Below are 19598 nucleotides of genomic sequence, written 5' to 3'. Positions count from 1 at the left end.
CACTACTGATGGAATTTATCTTCTTACATCAATCTCAATGAGCCTCCTTAATTTTTCTCTATTCATACCTTCCATTTAAAAAAATTTTGTCTTCATTTAACTTCTATATTAGCATTTTTCCACTTTCCCTCTTGCTTCTCAAACCTTTCTCACTTTCTCACTGTATTCCAATTATTGTTTTCAAATTGTGGTCTCCCTTAGCTCACTAACCTCTGCCCCTCCTAAGGATATCACTGTGGAAACTCATCTATGCTTATGAATTTGTCCCCATGTGTCTAAGAGAAAATTTTAATATCCATGTGCCCAGCACAGATTTACCTCTCCTACATTGTCTAGTATGTCCAGCTCCAATCAGAGAAAACTCGCAAGCCTCTCTCAAAGGTGTTCTTCCTCCTCTCCTATTCTCTTACCTTGTCAGCATTATTACAACTCCCCCAGATACTGACATCAAAAGCTTGCACCTTTTACTAGACTGTTCATTCTCCCATCTTTTTAATGTGTCATCAGCCATTAAATAATCATTCTGTTCTTTATTATCTTGGCACTATCATTCATCCCTTCCCAGGTCCAGATCCCCCCTTAAGTTCTGCTTTTGTTCACATCTCCCATCTTGGTTCATGAATGATCTTTCAAAATAGGAATCAGAGGACCCCCATCTAAAACAGTTTTCCATTTGTTAATCATATCCAGCCATCTCTCTTAACCTGACATACAGGTTCCTTCAGCGCTTGGTCCCTCACCTCCTTTCCTAGGCTTCTCCTGCTCAATTCCCCAAAACCACTTTAAGCTTCAACATTGCCCAATAGGTTACAAATTCCCTAACACATTATTTTCTTCTATCATCACAGAAATGCCCTTATACTGTCCTCTCATAGTGCTAAATTTTACTTCTTTTTTTCCAAATTCTATTCAGATATGCCTTTTGCAGGGTGCCTTTCTTAATCCCCTCTGGCTGAGAGCTCCCAGTAAGCACAGATGCTAATCTGTATCTTCCATGGCTTCTGTGCATGCTCTACCACTAAATGGATATATCTTCCCACTCCTGTCATGATCCCAGGTTGTTTTCTCATTAACATGAGAAGAACCAAATGTCACTAAAAAATACCACTGGACAATTCGGGTCCTACTTGTTTTCGTATTACATTTTTGGTTTAATATAAGGATAAACGATTCAGATGGCTCTTGTATTAAATGATGTTTGCTTATCATCATATCAGTGTCATGGGACAGAGAAAAACCTCAATTATGCAATATATTACCTCTTGTTCAATTTCTATAGTTGTACTAGATCTTTAAAACTATTTAACTTAAGGAATTTTAAAAAGTAGCATTTGATATAGTTCAAAGGCAACAGATAAGGTTTTATCTTTAGAAAAGCAGAAACAGCCCATAAAAAACCCTTCAATTTAGTCTTCAACCTAGATTTTATGTTGTCACTTAATGAAGTCATGGCATTATCTAGGGAATTTGTGGTCCTTTTGCCCCACAGAGCAAGGAAAATATTAGTCACATAAAGGCATTCTGAAATGTGATTCAACTTCTTAAATTTATGGGCAATGTAGGTCTCAGTAGATCTGAGAATCACTAATGATTAAAATATTTCTGGAATTAATGACTTTGAAATGTTAATCTATATTGATTTTTTAAAGAATCTATCTAATAGAAGAATGAATAATTTAGAAATACATTAATACCAAGGTCTTAATTCATATGAGAAGTAAATATATTTTATTTAGGTGAAACTATTCCATAACTCTCACCACTGAAGGATACTATTATTCCACTAAAATAATAATAAAATCCACAGTGAATCACACAACGTTATTTTATTTAGAATTTACCTTTTTAAAATTCTTTTTTTTTTGGTGGTACTGAGGTTCCTGGAAACCCTTCTACCTCCGGGCTACACTCCCAGACCTATTTTTATACTTTTTTAATTTGGGAAACAAGGTCTCTTAAGCCAGCCATGCTGGCTTTGAACCTGCGGGATCCTCTGTCTCTGCCTCCCAAGCGCAGGGATTCCAAGCACAGGGATTCCAAGCGTGCACCACCATGCCCAGCTACCCTTTTAAAATTCTAATTTAAAATGTCAATAAATATTTGCCAGAGTTTATTAATGTTCCCTAAAAACTAGGAGCTTTTATTCAAACAGAATAAATAAGTACTATTCAACGATAAGAACTCATTTTTCTGCATCATTATTTTTACTAGAACTCTTGGAAAAGCAACTGTTATGGGATTTCTGTGTCAATATTTTATATAATATACTATATGAGTTCTGCCATTTAACTTGTAGCTTTTTATAAGTTAATCTTTACCTAGGAAAGAACCAGTTTAATCATCTTTGTATCTTCACAGTGAGAATATACACATTTTAGAAAGAAAGGACACAATTATTTCACATTAAGTACAAAGGATGCCTGGACCTTACTAAAAATAAAGAACACATGACCTCAAGCCAAGTTTACTTTTTCCTGAGAAATTTCCAAAGAGTAAGTTTTAGTGGCCTGAGGGTCAGTGAATAGGTTACTTCTCCTTCATCTTACTGGAATCTGACATCTGAGTTGTCCTTTAAGGAAATTCTATTATCTCCTCACATGTTGTACAACATCCCTTATTCTGACTCCATGAATCATATTAGCATCCTTACTCTGGCACAGTAATCTATTATATGACTTAATAGCTCTAGAAAAATAAATAAAAACTAGTTTTAATCTCCTAGAATTAATTATTCAATTACAAATATGGAATTATTTGTTTGTTTACAAAGCATTGTGTTTTGGAAAAATAACTCTTAAATATCAATTCAGATATACTTAGTTAGATTTTTCTTAGTTATATGAGCCAGAAATTTATGGCTTATTTCAAGTAGGAAGCATTTGGTCATAAGACTCATGCACAGAATTATAGCCTTTTGGTCCTCGGTGCCTCAGCATCAATGTGATCCATCTACTCCGTGTGTATTTCCCTTTGCATTCACTTATTATTACTTGTTTCATCCATTCTCCATTCTCTGCCCCTTAGTTTGTACAGTCTCAACCTTTGGCATCCCTCAATTCCAATAATCCTGTTTCTACACCATAAACTCTGTCGTCTCAGATCCTTTAGGAAACTACCTCAGTATTTTGGAATTTCTAAGGAAAGCTTTCTTAGAAAATCTGATCATTTACACCTTAGTCCAGTCCATAGTCTACTGGCCTCATAGGAACTGCCCTTCCTTGGTACTCTTGACCTAGGCTGACCTAATCCAATGAGGTCCTAACACTCACATAAGTGTATATACATGGAACTCTTTCACTGGGGCTGCTTATTACCAGAAAACATGATTGACTCGGCCTCACAAAATAATTTCCATCTAATGCTAATCTCCCTACAAATTAAAATCTTTTCTCCTTAGTCATTATGCCAGGTATGATAAGTCATTATTGTTTTTGTTTTTACAATGCCATTTTTTTGTGCTAATGAGGATGGAATCCAGAGGCTTTCTACCTCTGGGCAACACTCTCAGGCCTGTTTTATATTATTTGGAAACAGATCCTCACTAAGTTGGTGAGAGCCTCACTACTTAGTTGAGGCTGGCTTCGAACCTGTGCGATTCTCCTGTCTCAGCCTCCCAAGTACTGGGATTACAAGTGTGTGCCACCATACCAGGCTACAATGTATTTTAAATGTTGTCATATTTTAACCATTTTCAAAGAGTATAAGAACTTTATATTATAGTATTATAATAGTCCCATTACAAAAATTCTTCATTTGGATTCAGATACTCCTAAATTATTCTATTTTTCAAAGCAGGTTAAAGAAAACTTTACTTTGAATAAAATCACCAGAGTATGACTTGAAATACCAAAAAAAAATGGTATCCAAGCATTTTGAGACTCTTCCATCTTCTAGGATGTACTATGTACAATTTAAAATATAAATGTGGAAATCTATAATGATGATACTGGTTTTAATCCTCCTACAAACCAAAAGCACAATCAGATAGAAGAACTGACTTTTTTCAAAGCCTAAGTTTTAGGATATATCATTTTGTAAGAATCCTTGAGTTATCTAGGACATGGGCCAACAAATTTTCTATAAAAAGGATAAGATAGTAAATATTTTATGCCTTTGTGAGCCCTATCTTCTTTGATGCAACTACCTACTTCACCGTTTTGGCTAGCACAAGATAAACCATAGACAATACATAAGTAATGAGGATTTTATTTCATAAAACTCCACTTATAATTATTAAAATGTGAATTCTATATAATTTCTATATATCACACAATATTATCATTGTTTTAATTCCCACCCCAACCATTGTAAAAGCAAAAACAGTTCACAGTAGTCAATCAAAGAACAGGATCCAGGTTCTTTTTGTACTCTATTTTCCTAGAAAACTAAATGTTATTTCAACACTCCGGGAAAATTAAGTACAAAACCAGTGCTACTTTGTTTCAAACAACTGCCTTTAAATTTTTTAGCAAATTTAATATTACAATTGTCTTAGAGAATTATTTTATTATTGATATGTACTTCAAATTAATTAAATGTATACAGTACCAAGTTCTATTGCTTTTTCTTATCATATAGTGGTTCAATATATTTGGTGTCATTATATCTTCATTCCAGGTTATTTGAGACACTCCAGTCCTTGTTTTGGTCAATATTTGGGCTCATCAATTTATATGTGACCAATGTGAAAGCACAGCATGAATTCACTGAGTTTGTTGGGGCCACCATGTTTGGGACCTACAATGTCATCTCTCTGGTTGTCCTACTCAACATGTTAATAGCTATGATGAATAATTCTTACCAACTTATTGCTGTAAGTTGACTAACTTTTTTTAATTCACTGTTTCTACTAAGATGTGTTGTTCCTAGCTATACTCCTTTTTTTTCTATAGGAAATAAAATCTATAGTTGGTTACTAATGAAACGGATCAGAATTATATGGTAAATACTTATTTTTAAAATTTTGAACAGAATTATACCACATATGAATATATATTAGCCTAGTTTTATCATATTACACATTACTGTGCAAATAGATTAAATCTATCTTTCCAGGCAATCATTGGCTATGGCAAGCAGTGGGTGAGCTATGACTTAATAACAGGCAGTTCATCTCTATGCCATGCCATGGGGTTTGCATTATCTCTGTCCATTTAATCTGCCATCTAGATATATGTAAACTCAAACCAGCTTGACATGATACAAAGAAAGCCCAGAGAGGAGTTTGGTAAGGGGAGAAGCCAAAAGATTTTCATTTTCTTAAAACTTAGAAAAAGCAATCTACAAGTAATCTTGAAATATACAATGTGTATTTATATTTGAAACTTTGAAATCCAAACAACTTAGTTAATTTATTCATCAATTTAGCAAATGTTCTTTCATTGCACACTCTGTTGTCAGGTACTGATCTAGGAATTAGAAGTACCGCAACAAATAAGGACAAAGCACTTATCCATTTGAACCAGTGAGTAAATACAAATACCAGCTATCTATATCTATTATGAATAGCTCTAGAAACAAGACAAACTCATAATGAAATAAAATATATTTCTGAAGATTTTTATATTTACATCTCAGAGGAATAACATTTTATAAGAATAATTATAAACTTTCTATTTTATGCATAACTATATCAGTGGATCTATGGTAAAGCTCTGAAGTATTACTATGATATTTTTTGTCAAGCAGCAGTTGGAATTTTACTTAACCTGATGTGAAAAAAAAGTTTTTCTTGTAAGACACCTGTCACTGATGAAAAACTGAATTAAAATGAGAATGCATTATATTTATTTATTTGTTCATAGACTAAAGCATGCACAGTGCATAATAATTCCTCTGGCTATACCTAAGTCCTAGGATTTGGACGTGAATACCTGAATTTGTGAATGGATAGAGCTTCATTTAAGTGTCTTACAATTTGAAAATGTTATAGTACCCATATGTTTGTTTCAGAAGTTCCGTTTTCCTCTAGTCAATATATTTTCAAAACGTGGATTCGATTTTCCAGAAAGACAACAACAAAACATTTCAATGTCTCTAGTTATCAGGCTAGATACAGAGAAACTACAAACAATTTGGATCTTTCCAAAACATTCAATGTCCCAGTTTTACCTGGAAGAGTACATATTTTGAAAGTAACATGACATTTTCTTATTGCTTCCTTGTAGAGCATGCTTTTCTAGGTAATTTTATTACAGAGATGAAAATCATATTTGAGTATTTATTTTTATTTAGCCCAAATGCCATAATTTGGTTGTCAGGAGAAGAGACACTGAGAACCTGAGATGGGTCAAGCATGTGATTCTTACCTGTTCCAGAAGAGCAGAATTGAGTCTGAGGGCTTCTCTTTTTGTTCTGCTACCACTAACTCAGAACCATAGGTAAAGCAGGAAAAAAAAAAAAGAGAGACAATTCAAGAGTGATAAGGCAGAGGCAGCCCATAACTAAAGTCTTCTTCCCGCTCTGGAACTTTTTTTTATTAATCACATAATTATGTGCTTTATATATGTTTGACTTAAGAGATAAAGAGAATTTAAAAAGACTCTGCCCGAGCCAGGTGTGGTGGTGCATGCTTGTAATCCCAGCATTCGGGAGGCTGAGACTGGAGGATCGCGGTTCGCTAACAGCCTGAGCTACTTAGTGAGGCCAACTTAGTGAGACCCTGTCTCAAAATAAAGAATAAAAAATAGGGCAGAGGATGTAGCTCGGAGGTCAAATGCCCCTGGGTTCCATTCCCAGGCCCACAAAAAAATTAATTAGTTAGTTAAATAAAAAAATAAAAAGTCCCTGCCCTCAAGATAAAAAAGTAATAGAGAAGACAAAATATCAACAAATAAATTTAATATTAAGAAGAGAAATTTAAAAGTGCAGAAGAGAGGACTTTGGGTGGAAAATAAGAGACAGTTGAAGATTGACGGGAGCCAAGATAGGTGTCCTAGGAGAGAAGAAGCTTAAGAGCTGAGTTGTACATGTTGTATCAGAGTTAGGAGGTGAGTGGGGAAAGTGGGCTTAGTTATCACCTTTAGAGCTATTCATCTCCAGATTTTTTAAGCACTCTAGACTATGCTAGAGACCTCTCAGAATCATAAACCACAAACAAAGGAAGCACCTACTTATCAGTAGCAATAATGAATGAATCAGAAGGAGCTACTCACAGGTCAGCGGGTCAGCAGGTCATCTAAGTGACTGCCTTGGCATTCCCCTGAGCCAATACTGCTCAGTCTCCTCACTGCTGTGGGACACAGTCTTCACTAACTCAACATGTTCAGACAGAATATATATATATGTGTGTTTAGGAAGAAAAAGGGAAGTAAAGCAGGAGGGAATGGGGAATAAAAGGGAAGGAAAACTATAGCTTCTGTGTTTCTGCCTACCGAGGGATCTACATAATCAACCATTTGCTCAGCAGCGTGAAAGGAATGGTTATTCATGTCAGAGCATAGATATGTCCAGAGTCTAGAGTAAAATACCAATTGTGCAGAATATAAATATGTATAAATATTTCATATTCATTCATCAGTACACAGCAATTTAGGAATGGCAGAATAGTCCAAGATTATTCTCCTACTTTAAAATCTAAATTCTCTTTTATTAATTGGTTACAATGAGCTATTTTGAATTCTTAAAATGCATATATGCCCTATTTCTACCACCTCCTACTTCTCAGACTCTCTGCTTGAATCAGATTTGTGGCTAATTTGAGAAGAAACTGCCTGCCCTATATCTAATTGCCATAAATGTCCCAATGTTTCCCAGAGGTTAATAAAGTACAGTGAGTAACAGAAGATGAGAAGGATAATATGAGGCTTGTGGACAATCACTAGCCAAACTTCTATCTGGTGATATTTGGCCAAGGCTAAGTCATGGTCCTCTGCTGTGCCAGAGAGGTCCCATTCTACCTCTGTTAGAATAACTTCCCTCTGTGTTGGTGTCTATTGCCTAAAAGTTGGCAAGAATTATTCACATGAGAATATATCTCTTCAGATGTTTCTTGGCAGCACCAAAGCCTAAGTTAAGAGCATCTGAGAAGGTGGCATTGACCTAAGCAGCCGTGTCAGAACTTGAGTAAGACATAAAATATTTCTGACCAGAACCTCATGAAACTGGGCTACTGTGAGTCTATAGTGCAGGGTATACAGAATCATTGTTGAATTGCAACTAATCACTGCAGTCTCTTTCCCGTGGAATCATTTTACATGTCTCGTTCACTGAAGAAGGGAGGATGAAAAGGTTCACGAGAACTGTAACTACTCACAGGGTAAGCCATCCTATGAGTTTAGATGACTGTCTCCCAGTGTTAGCCGTGTTTCTATAGTGATCTAATTAAAGTTTCAAGAACTAGGCCAAGTCAGACTCAGACTCTCCATAAGGTTTGTCTTATCTTATTAATTAAGAGACATGTCATCAGCTGTCATGTTCTCCTGTTCAGGACCATGCAGATATAGAATGGAAATTTGCTAGAACAAAGCTTTGGATGAGTTATTTTGAAGAAGGAGGTACTCTGCCTACTCCTTTCAATGTCATCCCAAGCCCTAAGTCTCTCTGGTACCTGGTCAAGTGGATATGGACACACTTGTGCAAGAAAAAGATGAGAAGAAAGCCAGAAAGTTTTGGAACAATAGGGGTAAGAATCCAGAGTGTTATTATTATTTTCTTAAATTGTGTATTTGAATATAGTTGTATTCCTTATTAAATGTTGTCAGATCTTTCTGCCTTTTGTTCTTACTGATTGCATGCCATGAACATTCACTTGCACAGCTACCATATCTAAGGCACTGTTTGAGCAACTGGGGCTTTTGCACAAGTCCATTTCCTGCACTTAGGACACTTGTTGATGTTTTAATTGGAGCCACTTTCTTTACACAGGCCTCCCCAGTCTGCTAGTCAGGGTTTGGGGAATCTAGCTCGCTCCCTCTTTCTTTCTCTTTCTCTTTCTCCCTCTCTCTCTTCTTTTGTTACCAGGGATTGAACTCAGGGGCATTCTACCTCCAAGTTTCATCCTCATCAGCCTCCTGTATCAGCCTCCCAAGTACTAATATTAGAGGCATGTGCCACCATGCCTGACTAGGCACTCTTTTAGTGTCCTGATTTCTAGCTCTTTTCAGTATTATTAGAGCATGTTATTAGTGGCATTACTTACCCATGTCTATTTTCTCTGGATTGCAATAAGCTCCAGGAGGGGAGAATATCAGTTTTGATCACTGCATCTTTCTAGTGCCTAACATGTTTTCCTGAACAGATCATGTTATGCTTGATAAAATTCTCAGTGAAATGATTGAGTGCGTGTGATTTCTTAAACATGCTGTGCCAACTGTCAGTTATAACTTTAGAAGACACTGGTGCTATCATTAAGTGCCAACAAGTTATATATATTTTTAAATGGACTAAGACTGCTCAGAGCCATACTCTCAGTGTACTGAGAAATTCTATTCCTTTGGAAACTTCTTTTCTACTGAAAGTCAAAAGATCAAGCAATTCCAGCAGAAAATACATAGACTTAGGAGTTTTTTCCTATTGAACCATTGATGCGAGACACATTATTCTCAATTTCTGTCTCACTTGGTCTCTGCTTTTGATGGTTTTATAATATTGATTTGGGAAATAATACATGAATACTCCCTTATCACTTTGACCTCATCAGAGAAGTTGCTTTGGGAATATTTTTAAATGCTTTTATTTATCATCACAAAGTCATTTTATTAAAGATATTTAATTAAAAAATTAAAAATTGTTTTAATTTAGCAAACTTGATGACTGTTAGTCATGCTCCAAGTATTCTTTCTTATTCTTTAGCTTTGTCAGTCACAAAGCATCACTGTTAACTCCAAATAGGACTTTTTTCTCTTGAGAGTGGCATAGATTTACTGCCTTCCCAGTAACGATGCTAATTCAACACTTGATCTTAGCCAAAAGGCAGAGAAGTGATAACAACTATGCTAATTCTAAAAAGAACTTAACTGGCAAGCAAGTATTACAGAGATGTTCCTAGAAGAGGCCATGGTACTCTCTCCTATCATCTACTGCCCACGAACTGGAGGAAAATACATTTGGGGAACTTATCTGATCTTAGGCACTAGGTCAGATATAGTAAAGCTTTATCCTGCAAACCTTACACAGTGACTTTTTCACTGACCTTAAAAAAGTGTGAAATTATTTTACACTAAATGTTTGATTTGTCTCTTAAATGAGGTTAAACTCAAACTATTTAAAAACGGTTGTAAAATAAATGTATTAGATAGGATAAACCCTCTTAGACTTAATAAGCAGTTCTTTTCTATAACTGGGCTAAGAATTGGAGAGTAGAAGAAAGCATAAAGACATAGTTTCTATCCTGAGGGTGGAAATTTTCATCCAAATTTTAATCTGGGAGTTTCAAGAAGGAGGACATATTATAATATATGTTATATAAAATATTTAGCATTTAATAGAGTCATATGCAAGATGCTATGACAAAAAAGTAGGAAATAATTAACATCATTTTTATAAATAGAACAAGTTTCAGGAAAGCCAAATTCCAGCTTATTCCCTCTATATCAAAACAGACTTACCCTTTGCCTCATATTTTTTCTAAATATATTTTTTGTGTGTCTTACTGGGGATGGAACCCAGGGCCATTCTACCTCTGAGCTACACCCTCTTTTTTATTCTTCATTTTGAAACAGGGTCTCACTGAGTTGCAAAGGGCCTCACTAAGAAGCTGAGGCTGTCCAGGAACAACGATCCTCCTGTTTCAGCCTCCCAAATACTGGGATTAGAAGTGTGCACCACCACACCGAGTCTTTTTTCTAAATTTATAAAAGACTTATTTAATCAATCTCTGAAAAAAAAACTAATGACCAATACTAAATAAATATGCTATGTGTCAACAAAAGTATTTGGATTTAAAAAAAAAATAAAAAGCAGACTCACCAAAGAAATTTGTCTTTTATATATTACTTTTAGGCAAAATCAGAGGGAATAATGGGTCTTAAGAAACACATAAGGAGACACTAGGCCCCATTTATTATTTTTTATTTTATTTTTCCCTTATTTTTATTGGTGCATTGTAGTTATACATCTTAATAGGGTACAAGATGGTAGAGGCATATAAGCAAATATCCCACATTTAGCCCTTCCTTATTTCCTACCCCATTCCCTACTCCATCTCTTGTGTTTCAGTCACAAAATGTCAAAAATCATATGCTCTTCCTAATATGTGGGATGTAGGGAGAAAATGGGTCAATGGAGGAACTCTAGACAAAGAAGGAGAAACCATAGATGAGCAAATAAGACAAACTAACTGAGGGGGATGGGAATGGGGAAGAGGAAAATTCTCTAATGTACATGATGTACATTCACACATATATAATCACTAATATTTTTGTGTGTGTGTGGTACTGGGGATGGAACCCGGAGGCATTCTACCTCTGAACTACACCCTCAGCGCCCTATGTTTTAGTCTTTTTTATTTTTTTGAAACAGGGTCTCACTGGGCTGTGAAGGGCTTCACTAAGTTGCCGAGGCTATCTGCAAACCTCGATCTCCGGTTTCCACCTCCCCAATGCTGAGATTACAAGTATGTGCCACCACACCTGGCTTATTCATACATTTTTTTTAATTGATGTTGAGCCGTGCGTGGTGTTGCACCCTTGTAACCCCAGCATTCGTGGCCCTCCACAACTTAGTGAGACCCTGTTTCAAAATAAAGAATAAAAAATAGGGCAGGGGATGTATCTCAGAGGTTGACTGCCCCTGTGTTCCATACCTAGACCCACAATAAAAACAAAATCGATGTTTTCTTAAATGTAAGTACCTTAATTAAATTTTTTGCAGTGCTAGGAATTAAACTCAGAGCCCAGTACATGCTACACAAAAGCTCTACCACTGAGCCACATCCTGGCTACTCCACCCTGTTTTAATACTTTAACAGAGCCATCTGTCCTGCCCACTAAAAGAATGGAGACGTTTTCAGGCATTGACTTCCAACCCTCTCCCACGCCTCTCCTTTTTGACTGGGCCTTAAGAACAAGTTGCCATCATTTCTTAGATGCAGAAAGGAGCCTGCAGTTCAATTGCACTTTCTATTAAAGGAGTGATTCACACCCTTCAGAGGGAGAGGGTAAATGGCAGGAGTTAGCTTTCTTTTCTATATATTACTGTCCTCAAAACAAAAATTCCTTTTGATGTCTCTATTTCTAAATTTGGTTCTTTTTCTCTAATCAAATGCAAAGGATAATCCAAAGTTAATTGTGATTGCAAACCATTTAATTTTTCCTTTTTCATGTAAATTTTACTAACCTGTGATATTGAGTATTTCGATGCTTTGGTAATTTATGCCAAACCTAAATAAATATTCTAAATCACATCTCCTTTCTCCAGCTTCTTCCCACCCTCAATTCTGTCTTTTTCCTCTAGGCTACAGCCCTGAGTAGCTTCATCCTAATCTCAGTGCCATTTAAATGTACTTTTTCTCTTGACCACATTGCCAGAATGAGAAGCAAATAATATTCGGGTTTGGATATGCTGAATTGAGTTTATGAATTTATTATTTACATGGAAATTATGTACTCTTTGTAAAGAAGCGTTTGCTTACAAAAGAATAATACAAGTGAAAAGTAAATTAAGATTGATGTTATACGAGCCAGGTGTGGTAGTGCACACCTATAATTCCAGTACTTGGGAGGCTGAGACCTCCCAAGGTCTCAGGATTACAGGTTCAAGACCAGACTCAGCAATGTAGACTTTCAGCAACTTAGGGAGATCCTGTTTCAAAACTCAAAATGTAAAAAACAGGCTAGGTTGTAGCTCAGAGCAAAAAGTAAAATCAAATAAACACCTCTTGGTTCAATCCCCAGTAACACACACACACACACACACACACACACACACACACACACACACACACACAATATGGATGTGATACTAAGAGAGATGATAAGTGGGGAAAATTGTGAACAAGTAGTTGATTTTGCTGTGAATTCATTTGCATTTTGTTTACCCTCCTGATAGCTCCTTGTGTAGACATATGAAGACAAAGAGATGCACACTTAGGCATTAATTAAAAGGCGACACAGTAGAACCAATGACAGTCATTTTGTAGAACCAGTAAATGAAAGAATAGCTTGGAATATAACATTACACTCCAAAGGGAGCTTAGATAGCAATTAGTGCCACCATTTCCTTTAAGGAGAACTTGTTCACTCACTTATCAGAGGACCTTAGGAAGGGAGCTGGGGAAAAAGCTGGGGTCTTTTGTTTCTCAGTCCAGTGTGCTTTCTGTTGCCCTCTTGTTTTCATGGAAAGTCTGTGGAACGTGTTCCTGCATTTCCCATATCCAGTACTCCATTCTGGATTTGTTTCAGCAGCTCTCATATGCTCTCATTGCACTCAGCTGCGCCTTAGATCCCTGTGTCCTAAAGCCCGGGTTCATCAGGCTGCCCTGCTTTCTGCGCTCACCACCAATTTGCCTGTATTGGTGCCACCCTTTGGAAGCACACCATTGAATTCTAACTGGAGGTTACCACGTTTTTGAGGCATTCTCTCCAACCTTCACATTTGCAATTTACTTTTGATGTGTGTCACCTAGCAGCTGCCTGATGAGACTTGAAAGTCATTGTCTGAAATCAGAGCTGTTCAGATTTCTTGCACTGGTCACTCTCTAGGAGCCCATTATTGGTGACCTTATCTTTATGGCCTCCTGGTAGTAATAATACAAGTATCTCTGAAAACTATTTATTTATTTATTTATTTATTTATTTATTTATTTATTTTAACTTTGAACTTTCTTAACAGGTGATTGGAAACTCCAGGTAAATTAATCTTTCGCTTGACTATATTATGCAGAAAAGCATAAATGAAGCAGAAATCTTCTATTATTGTGCTAAATACTTATAATAGGAAGCAAATACATCACTGAGAGATGGCTTGGCTATGGTAACCATAAAAATCTCACTAAACAAAGAGGCAGCCTCCTGAGAGTACAATAATTAAATAAGAAACTTGCCCTAACTTGTAAATTTTAATATTACCTTTTATTTTTTTTATTCAACACCCTTTGTGGTATTAAAGCACCAGTTCTTAAACTTTAGTGTATACTAGAATTGCCAGAATTCCACATTTTAACAAGCACTTCCAACTTGAAGCTCCAATTAGAAACCCCTATTAAAGAATGCATTAGAACTTACCTCAGCTTTTTAAGCTCAGCACACTGATCTTCGTGCGTGTTGCTCACCAAGTCCAGATCCATTTAAGTAACATACAAAGATGCTAATGCAATACTTTCCCAAAGTATTCAATTACTATGAGACTTTTTAATGCCTCTGGCCAAGTTTCTAAATGGAATGTTTTATAGGTCCATATGCTGAACTCCCTCCCCCAAATACTAGGCCTTTTGATAAATTCATAAGAAAAATTATTCTTTTTTTTTTTTTTTGGTGGTACTGGGGTTCCTGGAAGCCCTTCTACCTCCGGGCTACACTCCCAGACCTATTTTTACATTTTTATTTGGAAACAGGGTCTCCTAAGCCAGCCCGCGCGGCTGGCTTTGAACCTGCGCGATCCTCCTGTCTCTGCCTCCCAAGCGCGGGGATTACAAGCGTGCGCCACCACACCCGGCTGAAAAATTATTCTTAATATCTTCAGTTTCATTTCTCTACATTTTAGTTTCCTCTCAAACACATGGAAAAGAGAACATGAGGCATAATCTCAGGTCACTGAGAATCTATGCTCAGCCTTGGCATAGAAATAGGATACTCCAGCCACCCTGGAGCTACTGAAGAGACTCAGTTAAGCCCGGGCAAGAGAATTAGAAATCGTGAAACCATTAGCATCACCTTTCATCCCTGTAGGAAGAGTGTTGTTTGTACATGTCTCTCAGATTCCATTCTTAGTGATACTTTGTTAAAATGTAGTTTTTTTAATCTTTATAGCTCTCAATGGGCCTAACTATACATATTAAAGATCTGACAGTAATCCTCCATGAGCACCTCTGGATCTCTGAATTACTGCTGTAAGATCTAAACTTCCTTTTCCAAATGCGAATGTATAGATACTAATTGCTCTATATTCTTTCCATTTCAAAGTGAGGCCCTAAATATTTGATTTGACAGCACAATATTCAAGCATTTTAAATTATTTATTTTTACTTGCTTAGAAAATGAATTTATTTAAAAAATATCCAAGTCCATGACAGAATGATGGAAAAAGTGTGTTTATAGATAACAATATGTAGACCCATCTCTAAAGGAGCCCACTGCCATTTTTGTAAAAGGGATCCCATCCTGAAATGGCCATATGCCTTTGGACTTTTATAAAGGACAAGAACACAGCAGGCTATATCCTTGAAGGGCTTCACTGAGCAAAGACTAAAGGGCATAATTCATGGACTGAAAATCAGTGATAGACAAAACCCAGAACAGATATGAGAGAGAATGACACTGAAAATTGACTGCAGGGAACCAGCTATGTGTAGAGAAGCTGACATCCCACACAGTGGACCTGGAGAGAAATAGTGCTAAAAAGCCAGACAATGTCACAGCCAATTCCCTAGAGCCCTCTCTTTTCCAGCTGAAACCTTCCCAGTGCTAAAGCAGCCTGACACTTGGACTGAAACCTGGAGTTTCTAACTAGTTGATCTTCGTCACCACTGCCTTTGTGATCTGAATGCCATTTTCTTGTCCTAACAAGGAAGGAGCCTGAGAACTGTGGTTTATCTTAATGTGACACACAGGTATGCCCTCAGCACCTGCCTTGAAAGCCATCCTGTCAAGGAGTAGCCTGCACACAGTCTCGTGCCTACTGATATAATTTACAAGAAAACACACCAACCTAAAGTGAACTTTTTCCAAATAATTTTTCTAGGCACACAGCTAAAAAAAAAAAAAAAAAAAAAAAAAAAAAGAACGCAGAGCTGGCATGGTGGTGCACGCCTGTAATATCAGTACTTGAGAGGCTGAGACAGGAACATCACAGGTCTCAGCAACTTAGTAAGACATTGTTTTAAAATAAAAAATAAAATAGGGTTGAGGCTGAAGCTCAGAGGTATCATGCCCTTGGGTCCAATTCCCAATACTAAAAGGAAGGAAGGAAGAAAGGTTCATTTTAAACACACTGAAATCCAAGATAATTTTTGAATAGCTACAAAATTCAACAACATTGTGAATGCTTGAAAGGAATATAACTGCCACTTACCTACTTAGATACTTTTGAATAAAATGCCCTAAATTATATTATTTTTATAAACAAAAATTGGCAGTTTTCCTGTTCTTGGTCTTTCTAGTAATAATTATAATGTACTGCTTTTCCTTAAGATAATAAAGCCCTTTAAAATCAGCTAATCTTTAGCCAATAAAAAAGTTACAAATATCCTAAGTATCACTGATAGTAGTTCTATTATATAATATTTGATGAGAGATATCACAAATTGCCCCAAATTATTGGAGAAAAGAATGTGTATGAATCCATATATATATATATATATATATATATATATATATGTCTTAGCCCTTAGTATCTCAGAATGTTTATCCCATTTGTTTAAAAATGGGATAATTTCAGATATAATTAGTTAAGTTGAGGTCCTACTAGAATAAAGTCCTTGTAAGAACACAGCTGGTTCTATCATCATTTTCACTGCTATAATACAAAATACCAGGCCACTACACCTTAGAGAAAGAAAGACTAATTTGCTCTCACTTCTGGAAATTTTAAAGTTTTCAGTCCATATCAGGCCAGTTTACATCTGTAGAGTTAAAGATGTGGTAGAAGGTAGAAAGAGAGAGAGAGAGAGAGCACAATGGCTCTGCTCTCACATCATAGAGATCCTGAAGCAAAAGAGGTAAAAGGGGAGAAGAAACCATATATAATTCCCCAGGCCACAGACCCATGGCCACCTCCTCAGCCATCAAGCCCACTCTCAACATGGCTCCTTATCTCCATGAGATCTAAGGGAACATTTGGGTGTGTTTGTGTGTATGTGATACTGGTGATTGAATCCAGAAGCATTCTACTGTTGAGCTACATCCCCAGCCTTATCTTAATTTTATTTTGAAACAGGGCCTCATTATTGCAGAGGGCCTCACAAGGTTGCTGAGCCTCCTGTCTCAGCCTGCCAAGTACTTGGATTACAGATATGTGCCACTGCACTCAGCTTCTAGGAGTACATTCTAAATCCAAACCATAATGATGGCCTTATGAAGACACAGAGCCCAAATAAGAACTTCATGTGAAGTTGTACGCAGCGATTAGAGAGGTGCAACCATGAGCTGAGGAGCACCTAGGATGAATGGTCACTGCCAGAAACTAGAAAACTTCTTTTACCCAGGTTAGCCTAGCAGATGATTAAGCTTTCACCACACTTGTCTAGTCAAAAGCCCAGGCACCTAGTAATTACTGAATTCACTGTGCCATCTAGGATTCTACATGAAGAATCGATGCTAACTTCCCAACATGGTCTGATGCAAGCACTCCTAGTAGCAGAGACCATTGCAACTGTACCTCTGGAATCCCCCTTAGCATGGCACTCACTTCCTAGCCTCAGCATCTCTACCTGTTAGAGTCCTCATTTTCTGCTGTTCACTATAAAACCCCATTTCTAGTTTGAAAGCTGTTACTAATTATTTCCTTAGCACAATCTTACCTCTTCCTTCCTTGTACTCAAATAACACATTCTTCACCATGTTTATTTAATGCTGTATTTTGCTTTCATCTGTAGTCATTCATATGCTTGGCATTCCACTTTTGAGACTATGAATCATTTAAGACCATTTTATTTAAGCCATTTAAGTGTGTTTTATTCATTGTGGGTTTCTTGCTGTCTGTTGCAAGAATGTTGTGTTATGTGAGCATATATCACTTAATAAACATATCACAAAATGGCACTCCAAGCTAATAACAATAATATAGAAACAAAGAAAGATTCACAGAGTTCATAGCAAAATATTCAATGTCAAGGAGAGGTGTTCATGAAACTTTTGGGCTTCCCCAGAAATTGACTGTCTACTGAGTTTGCATTACATCTGCCCAAGTTTACTAGAATCATTCCCTCATGCTATTACTTAAATGCAAATTTCCTACTTCTAAACTTCTCTACTGCCAAGACTAAAGGCATCCAACTGTTAAACCAAAGTAAATGCTTTCCACAAGCATAAAATGCCATAAGAAGCACACAAAGAGAAACAATTACATTCTAATTACATTCTTTTACTCCCTCAGAGATGATACTGATATCTGTCAGACTGAACAGTTTTGTGATTCAAGAATATTTTAAAATTATGTAAATCATTTTATTCATTTGAAAGTGAAAAAATGGAGGATGAAAACTCATAATAGTTAGTGATAAATCTCCCAAATCTTTTATTTAGTCTTCAAAATTACCTGGTGAATTTATTTCCTTCTTGAAACCTCAGGAGTAGCCTCCCAGCTCATGCTTAGTCAACTTCAACACAGTTACAACCAATAAATCTATGTTCTTAATATCATGCCACACAACCTACTAGAAAGTAGAAAGAGATAGGCATCATGATAGTAGTGGCTAAAGCAAGAATCTATTCTGTGGTGCTAACTAGAGAATGGGGAGATTAAAAAAAGAGAAATATATGATCTGAGTGTGCCATTCTGGAATTTTGATATTCAAGAGATGATTTCATTCATTCTTATTTTCTTAGCCATTGTGCTAAAATTCCATTGACTGTTATCAGCCTAAAAAACTAATCAGTTGGCAGAACAGCCATAAAACCTTAGTGTGGCCCATGGAAATTAACTCTGAACATTATCACAGTCAGTTTTTCTGTGTTTTTCTTTCTTTCTGATAAAATGTTTTTATATTTAATATTTCCCCAAGAAAAATAAGCTTGGACTTATTGTCTAAACTGTGGTCTTTGATCTTTTTGTCTTTGAATTAAAATTTTTAATTTTGTATATGATTGAGTCTCTTCTGGAGGAAAGATAGGCTGTGCTCATTTTAATACTAAAACATGTCATGATAATTTTTATTACAATTCTTTGTTAAGTTTAACTTTGTGCTAAAAAAATTTAAAGTTCAATCATGACTTCAAACTGCTCTTTGCTGAGAATTTCTTATTGAGTTTTTAAAGGATTTATTATATAGGATGTCAAAAAAAATCGGACTGTCTAAATTCTTTTTATATCAACTTGAGTATCTACTTAAATCATGGAGCCCATTACTCCTGTATAATGTTTTTAGTGATAATGTTAAAGAAAGTGGCATACAACTTGCTTGAATCTGTAATTAAATTCACAAAAATCCAGGAGATTTATTTTCCTAAGAGTGTTTTTTGTTTTGGATTTGGGTTGAGCTATTTCTCAACAGGAGTCAGACACCTCCATCTGGTGGTTTGGTCATAAAATACCCATGCAATACTCATTTTCAAGACACTAATTTTGTAGTGTTTCCAATTTCCTAATTTTATATTAGTGCCTTGAACATATTAAAATGCATTTCCCATGCATAAATATATAATGTTTAAAATAATCAGTGGCCTTTAAGAAGCTAAATATTTTCTCATCCTAACAATGAAACCAAAATCCCTTACTTGCCAGTAGAAATAGCATTTTCCCCTATATCTCTGAAGAGAAAAAAAAATCTCTCACGTTGTTTGATT

The 19598-nt window shown here is 36.2% G+C and overlaps 1 protein-coding gene across 6 annotated transcripts in view; it reads left to right on the top strand.

The window, feature by feature from the left end:
- The window catches only part of TRPC4 (transient receptor potential cation channel subfamily C member 4), a gene marked incomplete at both ends in the record, with an annotated part of 155934 nt that overhangs the window by 132524 nt on the left and 3812 nt on the right, over nt 1–19598 (top strand). For 4 of the 6 annotated variants that reach the window (XM_080719988.1, XM_080719986.1, XM_080719985.1 and 1 more), the window contains 2 exons: nt 4618–4813; nt 8429–8623. In XM_080719988.1, the coding sequence (XP_080576114.1) occupies nt 4618–4813; nt 8429–8623 (391 nt within the window). Of the gene's footprint in view, nt 1–4617; nt 4814–8428; nt 8639–19598 lie in introns of all 6 variants that reach the window. The other 2 variants (XM_080719983.1, XM_080719987.1) reach the window with 2 other exon arrangements.

This window comes from Muscardinus avellanarius (assembly GCF_963383645.1).
Source record: "Muscardinus avellanarius genome assembly, chromosome: 2".
NCBI lineage: Eukaryota > Metazoa > Chordata > Mammalia > Rodentia > Gliridae > Muscardinus > Muscardinus avellanarius.
The sequence above is the reverse complement of the archived record's forward strand: the minus strand, read 5'-3'. Positions and strand labels throughout refer to the sequence as shown.